The following is an 18,058-nucleotide window of genomic DNA, read 5'->3' as shown; positions in this document are numbered from 1 at the left end:
CACGTGTTTATTTCTGTTAATGTTGATGATTATGGCTTACAGCCAATAATTTACAAAAAAAACACCTGCAAAGTCTTCCTAAGTGTTTATAAAGGTCCCTTAGTCTGTTTCAGTAGCTCCACAATCATGGGGAAGACTGCTGACCTGACAGATGTCCAGGAGGCAGTCACTGACACACTCCACAAGGAGGGGAAGCCACAAAAGGTCATTGCTAAAGAAGCCGGCTGTTCACAGAGTGCTAGATCCAAGTATATTACTGGAAGGTGGAGTGGAAGGAAAAAGTGTGGTAGAAAAAGGTGCACAAGCAACCGGGATAACCGCAGCCTGGAAAGCATTGTTAAGAAAAGGCCATTGTGTATATTATGCAGCCATTTCTTGTGCTTTTCCATTCGCTCCACAACCTTGGAGTGAAGTTCTACATACAATTGTGAGTATGATGACAGGTAATGAAGAGCGATTCACAGAGCTTTGCTGCTGGTAATTCACAGGTTAATCGGAGGTGCCGCCATCTGTTATTATCACGGTGACATCAGAGTAAGACGCTTCAGCTCCAAGAGCCAAATCCCCTTCACAGTAATGAATCCGACTTGACTTTTCTAGAAACACGTCAGCATTTGCTCGTTATCGCCATCTGAACAAGTTACACTAAAGTGTGCAGATATCGCTATGGCACGGACATACTGGTTTGAATACCATTGTAAAGTAACATCTTAGAAAACCATTTCATACCCAAAGTCCTACAACGCTGCTAATAGGTGTCTTAGTGGCTGTGACGCCTCCAAGACGGAAAAATGGATCATCACTTGTGTTCATTGTTACCTTTAGTTAATAAAACTGAACCAAGTTTCTGTCTGCAATCTTTTTTTCATGTGTTCATTCTCAGATCCCGATATACAGATTGTCGTTTGATGTTAATTTCAGATTTTTCTCTTGAGGGAGTGTCCCTCCCAGCACTACAGGTTGAGTGTGAGTCGTGCGTGTCCCTCCCAGCAATATAGGCAGGGTGTGAGCCGTGTGTGTCCCTCCCTGCAATATAGGCGGGGTGTGAGCCGTGCGTGTCCCTCCCTCCCAGCAATATAGGCTGGGCGAAAGCCGTGTGTGCCTCCCTCCCAGCAATATAGGCTGGGCGAAAGCCGTGCGTGTCCCTCCCAGCAATATAGGCTGGGCGAAAGCCGTGCGTGTCCCTACCTCCCACCAATATAGGCTGGGCGTGAGCTGTGCGTGTCCCTCCCTCCTAGCAATACAGGCTCGGTGTGAGCTGCTAGTGTCCCTCCCTCCCAGCAATACAGGCTGGGTATGAACTGTGCATGTCCCTCCCAGCAATACAGGCTCGGTGTGAGCTGTGCGTGTCCCTCCCTCCCAGCAATATAGGCTGGGCAAGAGCCGTGCGTGTCCCTACCTCCCAGCAATATAGGCTGGGCGTGAGCTGTGCATGTCCCTCCCTCCTAGCAATACAGGCTGGGTACGAACTGTGCCTGTCCCTCCCAGCAATACAGGATCGGTGTGAGCTGTGCGTGTCCCTCCCTCCCAGGAATACAGGCTGAGTGCGAACTGTGCCTGTCTCTCCCAGTAATATAGGCTGGGTGTGAGCTTTGTGTGATTCTACCAGTAATATAGGCTGGGTGTGAGCAGTGAGTGTTCCTCCCAGTAATATAGGCTGGGTGTGAGCCATGCATGTCCCTCCCAGCAATATAGGCTGGGTGTGCGCCGTGCGTGTCCCTTCCTCCCAGCAATATAGGCTGGGCGAAAGCTGTGCGTGTCCCTACCTCCCTGCAATATAGGCTGGGCAAGAGCCCAGTGTGAGCTGCTAGTGTCCCTCCCTCCCAGCAATACAGGCTGGGTACGAACTGTGCCTGTCCCTCCCTCCCAGCAATACAAGCTCAGTGTGAGCGGTGCGTGTCCCTCCCTCCCAGCAATACAGGCTCAGTGTGAGCGGTGCGTGTCCCTCCCTCCCAGCAATACAGGCTCGGTGTGAGCGGTGCGTGTCCCTCCCTCCCAGCAATACAAGCTCAGTGTGAGCGGTGCGTGTCCCTCCCTCCCAGCAATACAGGCTCAGCGTGAGCGGTGCGTGTCCCTCCCTCCCAGCAATACAGGCTCGGTGTGAGCGGTGCGTTTCCCTCCCTCCCAGCAATACAGGCTCGGTGTGAGCGGTGCGTGTCCCTCCCTCCCAGCAATACAAGCTCAGTGTGAGCGGTGCGTGTCCCTCCCTCCCAGCAATACAGGCTCAGCGTGAGCGGTGCGTGTCCCTCCCTCCCAGCAATACAGGCTCGGTATGATCTGTGTCCTTCCCTCTCAGCAATACAGGCTAGGAACGAATTGTGCCTGTCCATCCCAGTAATATAGGCTGGCTATGAGCTCTGTGTGACTCTCCCAGCAATATAAGCTGGATGTGAGGTCTGTGTGTCCCTCTCAGTAATATAGGCTGTATGCGAGTTCTGTGCATATCCAGGAAGCCACTGAGCTTGGATAAAGACTGTTGTTGCAGTCCAAACGCGTCGCTTTCCTCACGGGACTTATGGTGAAGTTCTAGGAGCATGCATTATTTTAACCATTTGGATTAAAGATTTATATTTTATTCAGAAGAAGCTGGAACATTCGCTTTATTTCATTGTTCTTTGACGGTCTCATCAAGACTGGGTTCCGTGCTCCTCTTCAGGATCGGTGAGCTGGCTTTTTGCTTCTTTTTCTGTAGCCACTGTGCAGCACAGCTTCTATCCTGCAGCTATTTTCTCTTCATGCGCTTTCCTCATCTGTAGCCTGTTTTCTCTGCCCTCCCAGAGACTGTAGAAGCTTTTCTGCTGCCAAGAATCATTCCCTCTCTAGTAGCTTGCAATAAAGCATTTACCCACAGATGTAGCCTACTCAGCCCTGCTGCCATTCTGCTGCTTCTCTGACAAGCAGGGCAGAGCCATTTCTATGTTCTGTAATGAACAGAGGATCACTATGCAGAGATCTGGCTGTGGGGAGGGCGACTGAGCTGTGTCCAGTTAGATAGACCTGCACATTGCTATATATTGGGGGCATCCACCTAAAAGCTGGGATGTATCAGACACTGAACACTAGACTGAAGTGCAACTGGTTTGTAAAGAAAACAAAACAAAATTAACAAATCCCAATACCGACCTTTCCTTGGCTCGGTGCTGGATACCATCTTGCCTTCCTTGCTTTCCTGGTTGACTCGATCCTTCTGCTTCTTTTTATTGATGGCATCTTCGGTTCCTCGAGTCGCCCTCCTCTGCCCCGTGCCCTTGGCAGGATGAGACATCTTCTGCCGCTTGGTGGAAACAGATGGGCCCCCGGGGTCTGTAACGGAGTCTCGATCAGGGGTTCGACGTTTTCTACCTGGGCCAGCTATCTTGGCGACTCTCTGTGGTTAAACTCTCCGTCAAGATAGAAATGATCTGCAATAAAGAGCAAGAATTGGCCACAAGTCAAGTATTTAAACCTTTATTCTCGAGCTTGGAAAAAAATAAAATTACAGGTACTGCAATTATAAATCTACAGTGCAGACCAAAAGTTTGAACACACCTTCTCATTTAAAGATTTTTCTGTATTTTAATGACTATGAAAATTGTACATTCACACTGAAGGCATCAAAACTATGAATTAACACATGTGGAATTATATACTTAACAAAAAAGTGTGAAACAACTGAAATTATGTCTTATATTCTAGGTTCTTCAAAGTAGCCACCTTTTGCTTTGATGACTGCTTTGCACACTCTTGGCATTCTCTTGATGAGCTTCAAGAGGTAGTTACCGGGAATGGTTTTCACTTCACAGGTGTGCCCTGTCAGGTTTAATAAGTGGGATTTCTTGCCTTATAAATGGGGTTGGGACCATCAGTTGTGTTGTGCAGAAGTCTGGTGGATACACAGCTGATAGTCCTCCTGAATAGACTGTTAGAATTTGCATTATGACAAGAAAAAAGCATCTAAGTAAAGAAAAATGATTGGCCATCATTACTTTAAGAAATGAAGGACAGTCAGTCCGAAAAATTGGGAAAACTTTGAAAGTGTCCCCAAGTGCAGTGGCAAAAACCATCAAGCGCTACAAAGAAACTGGCTCACATGAGGACCGCCCCAGGAAAGGAAGACCAAGAGTCACCTCTGCTTCTGAGGATAAGTTTATCCGAGTCACCAGCCTCAGAAATCGCAGGTTAACAGCAGCTCAGATTAGAGACCAGGTCAATGCCACACAGAGTTCTAGCAGCAGACACATCTCTACAACAACTGGTAAGAGGAGACTTTGTGCAGCAGGCCTTCATGGTAAAATAGCTGCTAGGAAACCACTGCTAAGGACAGGCAACAAGCAGAAGAGACTTGTTTAGGTTAAAGAACACAAGGAATGGACATTAGACCAGTGGAAATCTGGGCTTGGGCATTTATTCAAAATTGAAGGCATACTGAACCAGCATGGCTACCACAGCATCTTGCAGCGGCATGCTATTCCATCCGGTTTGCGTTTAGTTGGACCATCATTTACTTTGAAACAGGACAATGACCCCAAACACACCTCCAGGCTGTGTAAGGGCTATTTGACCAAGAAGGAGAGTGATGGGTGCTACGCCAGATGACCTGGCCTCCACAGTCACCAGACCTGAACCCAATCGAGATGGTTTGGGGAGAGCTGGACCGCAGAGTGAAGGCAAAAGGGCCAACAAGTGCTAAGCATCTCTGGGAACTCATTCAAGATTGTTGGAAGACCATTCCCGGTGACTACATCTTGAAGCTCATCAAGAGAATGCCAAGAGTGTGCAAAGCAGTCATCAAAGCAAAAGGTGGCTACTTTTAAGAACCTGGAATATAAGACATTTTCAGTTGTTTCACACTTTTTTGTTAAGTATATAATTCCACATGTGTTAATTCATAGTTTTGATGCCTTCAGTGTGAATGTACAATTTTCATAGTCATGAAAATACAGAAAAATCTTTAAATGAGAAGGTGTGTCCAAACTTTTGGTCTGTACTGTAAATAGACAAATACTGGGCCTCGTGGTCTAACGGGGATCCTTCCTTTAAGGGTTATTTCCAGGATTTACCCTCCTTTTGCACCACAATGCTCAATAATTGGCCGTTTGGAGTCATTATTGCAGTTGTCATTTTCTCAAGGTTTTTTTTCAGATCGAAAAGGCACCGCCACTGATAAGTGGGTCTGAAATGATCCACCAAAATAGAGCGGTGGCTGAGCCCCATCCATTCTCTATGGACACTGACTACATTACTCTGCTTTTTCCAGCAGTCCCATAAAAATGGAGCGGCTGCGTGGCCCCCAGTCAAATTTAAGAGCCCTGAAGGCCAGATCAGCACGTGATTGGGGGTCTGAGAAACAACAAACAGAAAAGTATCACCTATCCTGTTGTGAATAACCCATGAAAGCAAGTCTGTGAGGAGCTTGATGGCACCACCCTACTGCTGCGTTATGGCCTTCTGAGCTGAAATCTTATGTATGCTTCTGGAGTTGGCGCATGTGTAGTACTCTACCTGCCGTCCACAGGATGGCGTGTACGGCTCATGCACTGGACCGGCAATGCATACGTTTTTAGCGCAGAAGTTGGTGACATTACTGCAAGATGGAAGTGTCAATCAAGAGAAGGATCACAGCGCAGGACAGGGTTTGCAGCGGAGATCCGAAAAACGTGCAGGGGCTGGGATTGCCCTGAAAACACTTACAAGATGCGGCATATTGCAAAGAGATGTGCATGATCCTGGTGCAGAGGCCACATAAGACGTCCACGGATGCAGGACCAGAGCTCTGTGCACCTCCTCCTGCCTGCTAGGACCCACAGCTCCTCTTCTGACAAGTCGGACCACTGTGATGTTTTGCCTGCCCAGGTGCGAGGTGCAGGTGGAAGGAAGTACTTAGCCCCTGGATCATCTATTCAGGAAATCCTGCACCTTAAGATTTGGGATAAACATTGCCTATAGTGAAGACGTAACCGTGACGGGAGCATGGAGCCACTGGTATTAATTTGGCCTCTAATCGCGAGAGGCGTAGATGTGGGCTGAAGGATTACCGGGCACCATCTGTGCTGAGGAATAAGAAGGAGCGGCGGCTGCTCTCTGTGCGCTGAAAGGGAATTCAATTACAGCCGAATAATGGGAGGGCAGCAGAATGCAAGAGCCGCGCGGTGCGATGAGCTGCGGCTGCAGAGTGAGGACACAATGCACATGCCGCACGGTGCAAGGTTACAGTGACAACCACTGATCTATTCATGGTGGTTGTCAGCCAGTAACCCTTCCTCCTCCACCTGCTTCTTCTCTTGCACCACCTTGTCATGAAACAGGTGGCTCAGGATGGAATTCAGAGAGAAAAAGTCTATCAGAGTTACCAATAGAAAAGGCAAAAGTAAAGAAGCACCGGAATATTTTTAGAAATATGTTTAGGACTCAACTTGTTCAAAATGCAGTCAACGGGGAGGATGGTTAGGAGCTGAAAAAAAAAGCTTGGTGGAGGGAGGGGATGGTGTCAGGAGTAGGACCCCCAAAGATCAAAGCAAAAAAATAAATAAAAAGTCATCATAGTCTAAGTCTAAGCACACGATGTCATGCAAATGGTTAAAAAAGTGGCATAACATTTGACAGGTGTTTTACGGTAGTCGAATATTGCAGAGCAGCTCTGCCCTAAGGGGGAGTTCACACAACGCATTTATGCTGCAGGTTTGCTGCAGATTCTCAGTGATGAATTTAAAGGGAAAGTCTAGTGCAAAAAAAAAAAAATGCATTTGTTGCAGATTATGACACAAATCAGAGACAAAATCTGCAACTGCTGGGAAAAAAAATATTGGAAAATTAAATTAAAAAAAGCAAAACACAAACAGTGGGAAGAGGATCTGGGTATTGACATGACTTTAGAGAAATGGAGACAAAGTTGCAATACACTTTCTAGAGGTAGCTGCCAGACTTCCCTGGTGGAAACGTCCCTCAAAGTTCTCCATCGAACATACCAAGTACCGAGCAGACTTCACGCCATATATCCAAACATACCAGATAAATGCTTTAGAGGTTGTGGTCTTATAGGAGACATGAAGCACATTTGGTGGGAGTGCCCAGACGTCTCAGCCCTATGGCAAAAGGTCAAATTTACAATAGAACGAATGTATGGTAAAGCAATACAACTTGAGCCAGCCGTCTTCCTAAAGGGGGCTAAATACCCAGGCTTCTCTAACAAATTCCATAAATTGGTGGGACAACTTTGCATGGCCGCTAAACTACACATAGCTGCCAACCGGAAATCGCCTTCACTCTCTATGTCGTTAGTAAAGGCCCCGTCTCACTAAGCGATTTACCAACGATCACGACCAGCGATATGACCTGGCCGTGATCGTTGGTAAGTCGCTGTGTGGTCGCTGGGGAGCTGTCACACAGACCGCTCTCCCCAGCGACCAACGATCAGGGGAACGACTTCGGCATCGTTGAAACTGTCTTCAACGATGCCGAAGTCCCCCTGCAGCACCCGGGTAACCAGGGTAAACATCGGGTTACTAAGCGCAGGGCCGCGCTTAGTAACCCGATGTTTACCCTGGTTACCAAAAAAAACAAACACTACATACTCGCCTTTCGGTGTCCAGGTCCCTTGCCGTCTGCTTCCTGCTCTGACTGAGATCCGGCCGTACAGTGAGAGCAGATCACAGCGGTGACGTCACTGCTGTGCTCTCACTTCTCACTGTACGGCCGGGAGTCAGTGAGAGCAGGAAGCAGACGGCAAGGGACCTGACGGACATCAGAAGGCGAGTATGTATTGTTTGTTTTTTTGTACATTTACGCTGGTAACCAGGGTAAACATCGGGTTACTAAGCGCGGCCCTGCGCTTAGTAACCCGATGTTTACCCTGGTTACCAGTGAAGACATCGCTGGATCGGTGTCACACACACCGATTCAGCGATGTCAGCGGGGCCTCAACGACCAAAAAAAGGTCCAGGCCATTCTGACACGACCAGCGATCTCGCAGCAGGGGCCTGATCGCTGGTACGTGTCACACATAGCGAGATCGCTATGGAGGTCGCTGTTGCGTCACAAAACTAGTGACTCAGCAGCGATATCGCTAGCGATCTCGCTATGTGAGACGGGGCCTTTAAGGTACCTTCACACGAAGCGACGCTGCAGCGATAGCGACAACGATGTCGATCGCTGCAGCGTCGCTGTTTGGTCGCTGGAGAGCTGTCACACAGACCGCTCTCCAGCGATCAACTATGCCGAGGTCCCCTGGTAACCAGGGTAAACATCGGGTAACTAAGCGCAGGGCCGCGCTTAGTAACCCGATGTTTACCCTGGTTACCAGCGTAAAATCTAAAAAAAACAAACAGCACATACTTACATTCACGTCCCCCTGCGTCCACTTCCTGACTGACTGAGCGCCGTACAGTGAGAGCAGAGCGGTGACGTCACCGCTGTGCTGCTTTCACTTTCACTTTGCGGCGCTGAGTCAGAGGAGGAAGCAGACTGCAGGGGACGCAATGTGAGTATGTGCTGTTTGTTTTTTTTACATTTTACGCTAGTAACCAGGGTAAACATCGGGTAACTAAGCGCGGCCCTGCGCTTAGTAACCCGATGTTTACCCTGGTTACCAGTGTAAAATATCGCTGGTATCGTTGCTTTTGCTTTCAAACACAACGATACACAGCGATCGGACGACCAAATAAAGTTCTGGACTTTATTCAGCGACCAGCGACATCACAGCAGGATCCTGATCGCTGCTGCGTGTCAAACGAAACGATATCGCTAGCGAGGACGCTGCAACGTCACGGATTGCTAGCGATATCGTTATAATGTCGTTTCGTGTGAAGGTACCTTTAGAGACAAGATGAATACAATCCTTTTATACGAACGTATACAAGCTACAAGAGACGACATGTGGAATGCTTTCTACTTAGTCTGGGAACAATGGTTGGAACTGGACTCTAATCTACACCTCAGCCAGGCTCTAACCTTGTCTATATGAGAATGCAAATAACTGATACCCCGATGAAGATGTTAACATTTAAAGAATGAAGCTAGACTGCCTTCACTGATTGGAGACAATCTGTTGTGGCGGGAGAAGAAGGATGGGGAAACTAACTACTAAAAAAAAAAAAGAAAAGAAAACCCTTCGCCTCGTCGTGCGATTTTGTCGCATGCCAATGTCAGGAATGGTATAACATCTCTTCTGTTACCCTATTTCCCCCTACGTATTTGATCCTTCGTCTACGTCTTGTCGTGACTGTGTTTGTGAAGTTATGTTTATATACGTATATTCTATGTAAAGTGAGTATAATACACTTCCCTGTGGGGAGGTTGTTGTAAATTTACTTCGTTTATGAAAATAAAATTCATTGAAACTAAAAAAAAGCAAAACACAAAGAAAAAAAAATGGTATAATCTCCTCCACTGAGCAGAGAGCCAAGGACCACAGGACGGAGCACTGAAACCAGCACTTTGTTGTTGTTTGTTTTTTATTGTTGCATTAAATACTCAGACAATTCTGTACGATTTGCTGCAATCTACATCTGTAAATGTCCCCGTGGGTGACAGAATATTTGCCCCTGAGTGTGAACAATCCTTTAACAAACCTGTAAATAGATTTGCTAATAAAAAATAAAAAAAAAACATTTTATTGAGGCTTTTACTAAACCGGCGCTGGCTTATGTGCAGGATTATGTAACACTGTTTACACTTGCTGGTTTGGGTGATCACATACTTTGGCCGCAATCATCACTGGAAACATCTAGAAGTCGGCTCCGAGCCAGAAACGCACTAAATATAGAACTGAACGAGTCTATAACAATAAGAAGCAGCAATTATAATGGGAGTGTCCAATACTTACTAACAATAGATTAAATTATACTCCAGAGCTGCATTTGAAGTTGAAATTTGCAATTTTCAAAAATCCCTGCATATAACTGGCACTTAATCTGCAAGCGTCATTTACACCATCAATCTGATATCAGAAACCCCCCCCCCCCCCCCCATGTCTTCCATTACAGGGGTTCAACTGAGCGGTTACTCTACAACCATCCTAACCACAGAAACATCTGGAGTAAGGCCAGCAGAATAGTGAGTGCAGCTCTGGAGTATAATGCAGGATGTAACTCAGGATCAGTAATGTAATGTATGTACACAGTGACTGCACCAAGAGAATAGTGAGTGCAGCTCTGGAGTATAATACAGGATGTAACTCAGGATCAGTAATGTAATGTATGTACACAGTGACTGCACCAGCAGAATAGTGAGTGCAGCTCTGGGGTATAATACAGGATGTAACTCGGGATTAGTAATGTAATGTATGTACACAGTGACTGCACAAGCAGAATAGTGAGTGCAGCTCGGGAGTATAATACAGGATGTAACTCAGGATCAGTAATGTAATGTATGTACACAGTGACTGCACCAGCAGAATAGTGAGTGCAGCTCTGGGGTATAATACAGGATGTAACTCAGGATCAGTAATGTAATGTATGTACACAGTGACTGCACCAGCAGAATAGTGAGTGCAGCTCTGGGGTATAATACAGGATGTAACTCAGGATCAGTAATGTATGTACACAGTGACTGCACCAGCAGAATAGTGAGTGCAGCTCTGGGGTATAATACAGGATGTAACTCAGGATCAGTAATGTAATGTATGTACACAGTGACTGCACCAGCAGAACAGTGAGTGCAGCTCGGGAGTATAATACAGGATGTAACTGAGGATCAGTAATGTAATGTATGTACACAGTGACTGCACCAGCAGAATAGTGAGTGCAGCTCTGGAGTATAATACTGGATGTAACTCAGGATCAGTAATGTAATGTATGCACACAGTGACTGCACCAGCAGAATAGTGAGTGCAGCTCTGGAGTATAATACAGGATGTAACTCAGGATCAGTAATGTAATGTATGTACACAGTGACTGCACCAGCAGAATAGTGAGTGCAGCTCTGGGGTATAATACAGGATGTAACTCAGGATTAGTAATGTAATGTATGTACACAGTGACTGCACAAGCAGAATAGTGAGTGCAGCTCTGGAGTATAATACAGGATGTAACTCAGGATCAGTAATGTAATGTATGTACACAGTGACTGCACCAGCAGAATAGTGAGTGCAGCTCTGGGGTATAATACAGGATGTAACTCAGGATCAGTAATGTATGTACACAGTGACTGCACCAGCAGAATAGTGAGTGCAGCTCTGGGGTATAATACAGGATGTAACTCAGGATCAGTAATGTAATGTATGTACACAGTGACTGCACCAGCAGAATAGTGAGTGCAGCTCTGGGGTATAATACAGGATGTAACTCAGGATCAGTAATGTAATATATGTACACAGTGACTGCACCAGCAGAATAGTGAGTGCAGCTCTGGGGTATAATACAGGATGTAACTCAGGATCAGTAATGTAATGTATGTACACAGTGACTGCACCAGCAGAATAGTGAGTGCAGCTCTGGGGTATAATACAGGATGTAACTCAGGATCAGTAATGTAATGTATGTACACAGTGACTGCACCAGCAGAACAGTGAGTGCAGCTCGGGAGTATAATACAGGATGTAACTCAGGATCAGTAATGTAATGTATGTACACAGTGACTGCACCAGCAGAATAGTGAGTGCAGCTCTGGGGTATAATACAGGATGTAACTCAGGATCAGTAATGTAATGTATGTACACAGTGACTGCACCAGCAGAATAGTGAGTGCAGCTCTGGGGTATAATACAGGATGTAACTCAGGATCAGTAATGTATGTACACAGTGACTGCACCAGCAGAATAGTGAGTGCAGCTCTGGGGTATAATACAGGATGTAACTCAGGATCAGTAATGTAATGTATGTACACAGTGACTGCACCAGCAGAACAGTGAGTGCAGCTCGGGAGTATAATACAGGATGTAACTGAGGATCAGTAATGTAATGTATGTACACAGTGACTGCACCAGCAGAATAGTGAGTGCAGCTCTGGAGTATAATACTGGATGTAACTCAGGATCAGTAATGTAATGTATGCACACAGTGACTGCACCAGCAGAATAGTGAGTGCAGCTCTGGAGTATAATACAGGAGGTAACTCAGGATCAGTAATGTAATGTATGTACACAGTCACTGCACCAGCAGAATAGTGAGTGCAGCTCTGGGGTATAATACAGGATGTAACTCCGGATCAGTAATGTAATGTATGTACACAGTGACTGCACCAGCAGAATAGTGAGTGCAGCTCTGGGGTATAATCCAGGATGTAACTCAGGATCAGTAATGTAATGTATGTACACAGTGACTGCACCAGCAGAATAGTGAGTGCAGCTCTGGGGTATAATACAGGATGTAACTCAGGATCAGTAATGTAATGTATGTACACAGTGACTGCACCAGCAGAATAGTGAGTGCAGCTCTGGAGTATAATACAGGATGTAACTCAGGATCAGTAATGTATGTACACAGTGAGTGCAGCTCTGGGGTATACACATATCAGTAGATGAATACTCTCAGCCCCCTGCTCCAGATTAGGATGTGGTTATTTCTGATCTCCGGTTCCTTATGTAACAGACGCCGCTGTATACCCGGGGCACAGACCGGAGCGGCGCTGCACACAATACATTTACAATCACACACTATATATATATATATATATATATATATATATATATATATATATACACACACACTGCAGACTGTCACTCTCCCCCGCAGTCGCCTCCTCTCCCGGATTTGCCCGCGGTCCCGTCCACCCCCGGCGCTGACTCACCCTCAGCCTCCTCCAGTCCCCGCAGCTGGGAGGCGGTAAGGCCGCAGGAGGCCTCTCCCGGTGACGCGCTGGGTCGCCGCCGCCGTTGCCCCTGGGCGGCTCGCTGTGGCACCATAGACCGTGTCCCGGCCTCTCGTCGCCGCGCAGCGCCCCCTCCGGAGCCTGACAACCATCCGCAGCCCCCGCCGCCTGCACTTCCTGAAGCCGAGCACAATCCTCCCACGTGACCGGGGCTCTCCTGAGGTCATGTGACGCGGCCACAGAGAAAGGGGGTGGAGCGGAGACGTCAGGGAGAAGTCATGTGACCAGGAGGGTTGGTGACGTCACCCCTGACTGTGATCACATGACTGAGTCCTTCTGGGCTGTAGAGGAGGGCGGAGCTTTCCTTCAAGGGCTTCTCCAGATTCATGTAGTCCCGTCCCCTGTGTCAGGATCTCTGCTTGCTGTAAGTGAATGGGAACTTTTTTTTTCTCTTTCATTTCAGACACTGAAAACCTTCACCTGAGGGTTTATTATCATAGTAGCCAAAGTCAGCAACTGGACCTCAGGCGGTCACCTCTGAGTTTGGCTGGAGGGGTTGGACCGTTATCTGAGGACGACAGGCACCGACCAGGTGATAATCTGCCGTACTGGCCCCTACAGGCCGGGCCCCCGGTGTATACAGGTGCATGCGGAGCCCCAGGGGCCGCGCTCACTAATTCCCTCCTAGAACCGGTGATTTCCTGTAATATCACAACATGTTGTAAAATGACTCTTCTGTGAAGCCGGGCGACGGGTGTACAAAGATGGCAGCCACAGGGGCCCCCAGGAGACGCCCCGGCTGCCATGACCGCACCGTCGTCCCCCTGTGGGGGAGGCAGCGGATGCCAGCAGGGTCACCTACCCCCATTTTCAGCCTCTTAAATGATTAACCGCAGCATCTAAGGGGTTAAGCTGCTGTGACCGGACTCCCCCATATGTGCAGGGTCGCAGATATCCCAAACCCCAGGGTGGTCCCCCGGCTCTGTGGTCCTGGCCCGGGGGTCCCATGTACTGAATATTTAGAACTTTGTAATCTTTATTAGATTTGCTTTCTTCTACCCCCGATAGGTGCCGGACTGTGAAACGTTCCGGATTATCAGACTGTCATAGAGACGCCATAAGGCCGAGGGCGCACGGAAGTCACGCAGATTCCAAACCCTGATAATGTAGGGTGCGACCATCAGCCGATCCATCAGTCCCCGCTGGTCCCGTGCCGAGGCCTCCCCAGGCCCTGCTACCGTTCTCCCCAGGCCCTGCTACCGTTCTCCCCAGTGGTGATCTGTGATCGCTGCAGCTTGTGATTGACTGCAGCGGTCATGTGAGGATGCGATACTTCATCACTGGGCAAACCGAGACCATCGAGAGACCAGGGAACTGTTGTCAGAGGGGTGGTCGTTGTGTGGGAAGGTGGGCTCACTTTGTACTTCTGTTATTATTCATTTAGTCATGGGTCCTTGGCAGTAATGTAACTACGGGGGGCACTCGGGGCGTTATTAATTATTAAGGAGCACTCAGGGGGCATGATTAATTATTAAGGAGCAGTCAGGGGGCATTAATAATTATGAAGGAACACTCAGGGGGCGTTATTAAGGAGCAGTCAGGGGGCATTATTAAGGAGCAGTCGGGGGGCATTATTAATTATTAAGGAGCAGTCAGGGGGCATTATTAATTATTAAGGAGCAGTCAGGGGGCATTATTATTAAGGAGCAGTCGGGGGGCATTATTAATTATTAAGGAGCAGTCAGGGGGCATTAATAATTATGAAGGAACACTCGGGGCGTTATTAAGGAGCAGTCAGGGGGCATTATTAATTACTAAGGAGCAGTCAGGGGGCATTATTAATTATTAAGGAGCAGTCGGGGGGCATTATTAATTATTAAGGAGCAGTCAGGGGGCATTATTAATTATTAAGGAGCAGTCGGGGCATTATTAATTATTAAGGAGCATTCAGGGGGCATTATTAATTATTAAGGAGCAGTCGGGGCATTATTAATTATTAAGGAGCAGTCAGGGGGCATTATTATTAAGGAGCAGTCGGGGCATTATTAATTATTAAGGAGCAGTCAGGGGGCATTAATAATTATGAAGGAACACTCGGGGCGTTATTAAGGAGCAGTCAGGGGGCATTATTAATTATTAAGGAGCAGTCAGGGGGCATTATTAATTATTAAGGAGCAGTCGGGGGAATTATTAATTATTAAGGAGCAGTCAGGGGGCATTATTAATTATTAAGGAGCAGTCGGGGCATTATTAATTATTAAGGAGCAGTCGGGGCATTATTAATTATTAAGGAGCAGTCAGGGGGCATTATTAATTATTAAGGAGCAGTCGGGGCATTATTAATTATTAAGGAGCAGTCAGGGGGTATTATTAATTATTAAGGAGCAGTCAGGGGGCATTATTAATTATTAAGGAGCAGTCGGGGCATTATTAATTATTGAGGAGCAGTCAGGGGGTATTATTAATTATTAAGGAGCAGTCAGGGGGCATTAATTATTAAGGAGCAGTCGGGGCATTATTAATTATTAAGGAGCAGTCGGGAGGCATTAATAATTATGAAGCAGCACTCAGGGGGCATTATTAATTAAGGAGCACTCGGGGGGCATTATTAATTATTAAGGAGCACTCAGTGAGTATTATTAATGGGGCACTCGGGGCATTAATTAAGGGGCGCACATGGGGCGTTGTTGCTTTTTAGGAGGCAGTTGTGACATATTGCTTGATAGGGGGGCACTCTCAGTTTATAAGGGGGCACTCAGACAATTGTAGCCTTGAAGAGGCACACGTGGGGCGTTATTACGTTTTAGGAGGCACATTACAATAACGCCATTATTTCTAAAGTTCAGTATTTGGGGTGCTACGCAGCGGGAGCAGCAATAGACACAGAATTGGGGGTGTCAGCCGTACAGGGAGATTGTGCAGGTTGGGAAAAGGTCGTAGTTGCCGGAAATGTGAGAAGTGAATTGTGTTGCAAACTCTGCGGACGATTCGTGGCTGGTAGAAGTCGTCGTGGCGGTCTGGGCCTGACGGAAAAAGTGAAAATACGTCACTTGAAAACGTATACGGTCTGCGGAGCTGGAATCTGTCACTGTATGACGGTGATATCCAGCCTGGTGATTGAACAGTGCTAGATATTCGGTGACGTCGTCTGCCCAGGTTTGGGGGCCCACTCGTATTTTGTTCCCCTGTGTGCAGAATTCCTAAATACCCCCCAGTCCGGGGTGTAGAGGTGGACTTAGTTGTCGGTTGCACATTGATATTTGGGGAGATAAGCAGCCGTCAGACCCATCAGCAAGAGTAGGATTAACTCTTAACATGGCATCGAGCAGCTGAAGTCGGGGTATTCGGCATCCTCAGCGCTGACCCCGCGGTAGCATCCATGCACTTGAATGGAGACACGCTGCAGTTCCTCTGCACAGTAAAAGACAAGGGCACCACTGTACAAGGAAGATTTAAAGGGGCTGTCCATGGCTGACATATCGATGGACTGTCCTCAGGATAGGTCATCGGTATCAGATTGGTGGGGGGCCGACACTCAGCACCCCTATATCCAGCTCCATGACAACCAGGAGTGAACAGAACGTAACAGCACAGCTCCATACATGGTTTAGTGGCCGCTCTCGGTACTGCAGCTCAGATCACATTCACTTCAATAGGATCTGCAGTACCGAGAACTGCTGCAGGGGGTCACAGAAGGTGCCCTTTAAAGGCCATTTGTGCATTTCCAGCCACGTTTCTGGATGCACTGGGACACTAGAATAAAAAAAGAAATGAAGCAACTTTTCAACAGTTCGTCGATAAACATGTCGTATATTGTGTCCACAGCTCCTATGCAGACCAATGCGTCTTCATGGTAACAGGCAACAAACAAAGGTGTTGGTTGTTCTCAGTCACAATGTAAGGGGACATAGGGCCTGATTAATCAATTCTGAGAGGCGGTGGTCCCCACTGTTCGTACAGCGATGACATCACGTCTATCACCCCCCCCCCCCCCCCCCCGACAGTCCCTTTAAATATAAAACACTTAATGCGGTTTATATATGATGGGGACACTCCGGTCAGTTTTATTACGAGTTGACCACGAGGAGCTGAACCTCAAAAAGCGTCTTGTGTTACGAAGTGTGAAACCTGTGACATTTCCGGGCAGCACGCCGAATGAGGATTTAAAGGGATATTAAACTGCACCTTTTCCTCACGCCAAGTACATGGCTGCGATCTTCTAGAAAACGGCTCCACCCCGGTCTACAGGTTGTGTCTGGTATTGCAGCTTGCTTCCATAAAAGTTGATGGGACTAAATAGCAATGCCAGATGCAACCTGCGGGCAAGAGTGGCGCTGTTTATTGAAAGAAAGCTAGTATGTTTTTCTAACCCCTTTAAATCGAGTGCATCCTTTTTTTTGTATAACACCCCTTTAAATAATCAGACTTTGTGTAGGGGAGCTGGTTCCTGGCGCTTGGTCCTTGCCGTGTGATTTTCTTTATTGACACGTGTTGTATATCTGGATCTGGTGGTTGATGGCCTCCAGGATGCTCTTCATCTTGTCTTCCAGGCCGTCCAGCTGCTTGGCTTTTTCTTGGAGGATAACCTCATTCTTCTCATACGACACCTCTAATTCTGTAACGGGTGACAGCGACGTTAGTGAATTTCACGTTTTCCTTACTGAAATCACATCATTCTGTGTAATAAACTCTGTCCATCGATATAAAACGGAAAATAGAGCAACTTTGTAAATGGTCTTCATTAAAACTGTCCTACCGTTTTGTTTCTGCAGCTCCTACGCAGAGCTATGTGTCTCCGTGGTAACAGACAACCAGTAATCCCTGTGTAGTCATAGCAACTCCTCTACTTCTGACCAATCTCCATTTCTCCTTGACTTTGTGATGGCAGGATCAGACTACACAGCGTTTGTTTGTTGTCTGTTACCATGGAGACTCATAGGTCTGCATAGGAGCTGTAGGCACAAAACGGTAGCACATTTTTAATCACGATGTGTTGCAAAGTTGCTTCATTTTTTCATTTTAGGTAAGTTGGGATTATATAAAAATAAATCTGGTAGTTTGGAATTTCCAATAGTCCGGCATTTTCAGCTCCATGCTGTAAGATTTTACCTTGAAGCCTTTTCAGCTTATCCTGCGCGTTTTCCAGCAGCTGCTTTGCTTCGTCTCGCAGCCGATCCGCTTTATTCTTTGCGTCTTTTATGTTTTTCGCTTTGTGCTCTACAAAATTCTGTACGGTTTTATACCGATCTTCCAGCTGTCCGTCCAGCACCTGAGAGGAGATATATATAAATATATTCACTTGTAAAAGGGTATGTAGACTTTTACAACCACGTTA

The 18,058-nt window shown here is 47.0% G+C and overlaps 2 protein-coding genes and 1 long non-coding RNA gene across 11 annotated transcripts in view; 1 reads left to right on the top strand and 2 right to left on the bottom strand.

Annotated features, from left to right (window-relative positions):
• USP19 (ubiquitin specific peptidase 19) overlaps window positions 1-12,915 on the bottom strand; it is a 58,744-nt gene extending 45,829 nt beyond the window's left edge. The window contains exons 1-2 of one of the 4 annotated variants that reach the window (XM_077276413.1): window positions 12,703-12,915; window positions 3,124-3,401 (exon numbers count right to left, since the gene is read on the bottom strand). In XM_077276413.1, coding sequence (XP_077132528.1) covers window positions 3,124-3,265 — 142 coding nt within the window. In that variant the 5' untranslated portion in view covers window positions 3,266-3,401; window positions 12,703-12,915. The remainder of the gene's footprint in view (window positions 1-3,123; window positions 3,402-12,702) is intronic. The other 3 variants (XM_077276412.1, XM_077276415.1, XM_077276414.1) reach the window with 3 other exon arrangements.
• A 113-nt stretch (window positions 12,916-13,028) lies between these two features.
• The window catches only part of LOC143787560 (uncharacterized), a 131,168-nt gene continuing 126,138 nt past the window's right edge, over window positions 13,029-18,058 (top strand). For all 4 annotated transcript variants that reach the window (XR_013218396.1, XR_013218398.1, XR_013218399.1 and 1 more), the window contains exon 1: window positions 13,029-13,147. This is a non-coding gene — a long non-coding RNA (uncharacterized LOC143787560). The remainder of the gene's footprint in view (window positions 13,148-18,058) is intronic.
• Window positions 16,910-18,058, bottom strand: part of LAMB2 (laminin subunit beta 2) — a 73,606-nt gene continuing 72,457 nt past the window's right edge. For all 3 annotated transcript variants that reach the window (XM_077276411.1, XM_077276408.1, XM_077276409.1), the window contains 2 exons: window positions 17,833-17,992; window positions 16,910-17,338 (listed from right to left, as the gene is read on the bottom strand). In XM_077276411.1, coding sequence (XP_077132526.1) covers window positions 17,202-17,338; window positions 17,833-17,992 — 297 coding nt within the window. In that variant the 3' untranslated portion in view covers window positions 16,910-17,201. The remainder of the gene's footprint in view (window positions 17,339-17,832; window positions 17,993-18,058) is intronic.

Source organism: Ranitomeya variabilis, chromosome 8, assembly GCF_051348905.1.
Source record: "Ranitomeya variabilis isolate aRanVar5 chromosome 8, aRanVar5.hap1, whole genome shotgun sequence".
Classification (NCBI taxonomy): domain Eukaryota; kingdom Metazoa; phylum Chordata; class Amphibia; order Anura; family Dendrobatidae; genus Ranitomeya; species Ranitomeya variabilis.
The sequence above is the reverse complement of the archived record's forward strand: the minus strand, read 5'-3'. Positions and strand labels throughout refer to the sequence as shown.